Raw genomic sequence first — 2023 nt, forward strand, 5'->3', positions numbered from 1 at the left:
TTTTGGGGAGAAACCAAGGTGGCTTTCTGCCACACAGCCTCAGGACTTTCTTTACTTGTTTTTTGCACCCCTGCCACGCTATTCACTGTGGAAATGAATGATGTCCTCGCCGTAGCTCTGTTCCAACCAAATTGCATGCGATCTTCTCGAATAACATCCTGTGAGAGGGTCTCCTCTTTGCTGGGAAGCTTTGTCGATGCTGGGCCTGGTTTACATTTGCAATGAAATGCAAAAATGTTCAGGGTACACGTTACACCTCAGCTTCAGAGGCTGCAGTTCCAGCTGTGGGACACCAGCCCCGTCCTCTCTTCGAAGAAGCCCAGAGGTGAAGCAGGCTGGGCTCTGCTGCCTGCTGTAGGAAAGGACTTGTCTGCATTTTCAAAAACCCTGCGGCCCCTCAGCCACTGGAGCAGGGGGTCAGGATTTGCTCTACGATGCAAAGATATCAGACCTCCCCAGAGAGGTGCTCACCTTGTGCTGGGCACCCCTGCGTTTTGCCGTCACAGTATTGAGAGATGACCATAAAGGCACCTTTCTGAAGAGCAAGGTGCCCCGGGAGGAGAGCAGGGTGCTGCCTAGCTCATGGATGAAGCATCAGGACGCTGTCTGAGGAAGGCAGATTATTGCCTGTATTATACAGAGGGGAAAACTGAGGCAGAATGAAGTTAAGTGACTTGCCCAAGGCCATCTATATAGGGGAGTAGACAACAGGACAACTAGCTCCAATCTCTATGAAAACATCTGTCTTTCCTTTCTGTGTCAGGTGCACCTCTCCTCTCAAAACACCTTTGTCTTATCCCCGTCGCGCAGGTAAGGACCCGAGGCACAGACAGGTGATGTGATGTGCCCAGGGTCACACAGGAAGCCTGTGGCAGAGCCCAGGTCCCCCGAGTCCCAGCCTGCAGCCCTCACCTTAGCCGTTCTGCCCCAGGGTTTCCTTCTGTAGTAATGTCGGAGCACCTCTCACATAAAATCAGGAGCAATAGCCCGTCAGCTTCACGGCCTTTCTGCCTCCTCGCCTCCTTGGGTTTTGAATGCCTTGCCTAGGGGAGATGGGGATGGTTTTGTTCGTGTACTGGGTTTTCTGCCCATGTCTTAGATTGGGAGGGGGGTTTCTTGATTCATAGCTGATGCTTTTCTTTTTGACCCCAAAGGACCGGTTTGTCTCCAGCGGCGCCTTGCAGGACCTGCAGAGTTACCAGAACGCCCGGTTCGGTTCCTGCATCGCGTCTGTCCCCGACCTGAACCAGGACTCGTACAATGACATTGTCGTTGGCGCCCCTTTGGAAGATGATCACCAAGGAGCAATATACATCTTCCACGGCTTCAAAGGAGACATCCTGAGGAAGTATAAGCAGGTACAACCAGCTATCCCTGGGGTTTCCCTACCACTTGGTTGGAACAGATGCAATGTACTCCTCCTTTCCTGGGTCCTTTATACAGCTGCTAGTGTGAAATAGAGGCCCTGTGGTAATACGAGCACATGCTATTAGTTATATTATCTAAAGGTGCTTGGGATAAGTGAGGATCACACCTGAAGAGAAGGGAAAATATGGCTTCAAATTGTTCGCAGATGAAGTGTCTCCCATATTCAATCAGGGCATTGTCAGCCAAGGCTCGTGGCCATCTGTAATTCTGTGGGATGTCTCTCCAACCAGATGCAACATGACAAATGGCTGTCACAATCAGATCATACAATCGTAGAAAATTAGGGCTGGAAGGGAGCTCAGGAGGTCACATCTAGTGAAATCCAACCCCCTGCTCAAAGCAGGACCAGCCCCAACTAGATTCCCCAGCCAATGCTTTGTCTAGCTGGGCCTTAAAAACCTCCATGGATGGAGATGCCACTACCACCTCTCTGGGTAACTTGTCCCAGTGCTTCACCGCCCTCCTCATGAGAAAGTTTTTCCTAATATCCAACCTCAACTTCCTTTCCTGCAACTTGAGCCCATTGCTCCTTCTGTCATCTGCCCCCACTGAGAACAGCCCAGCTCCATCAAGATCATTTGCATCCAGATCTCCA

The 2023-nt window shown here is 51.0% G+C and overlaps 1 protein-coding gene across 2 annotated transcripts in view; it reads left to right on the forward strand.

Annotated features, from left to right (window-relative positions):
- The window catches only part of ITGA11 (integrin subunit alpha 11), a 167720-nt gene that overhangs the window by 108733 nt on the left and 56964 nt on the right, over nucleotides 1–2023 (forward strand). For both annotated transcript variants that reach the window (XM_019503937.1, XM_019503936.1), the window contains exon 14: nucleotides 1155–1358. In XM_019503937.1, coding sequence (XP_019359482.1) covers nucleotides 1155–1358 — 204 coding nt within the window. The remainder of the gene's footprint in view (nucleotides 1–1154; nucleotides 1359–2023) is intronic.

This window comes from Gavialis gangeticus, unplaced genomic scaffold (assembly GCF_001723915.1).
Source record: "Gavialis gangeticus isolate Ggan-Ray unplaced genomic scaffold, GavGan_comp1, whole genome shotgun sequence".
NCBI lineage: Eukaryota > Metazoa > Chordata > Crocodylia > Gavialidae > Gavialis > Gavialis gangeticus.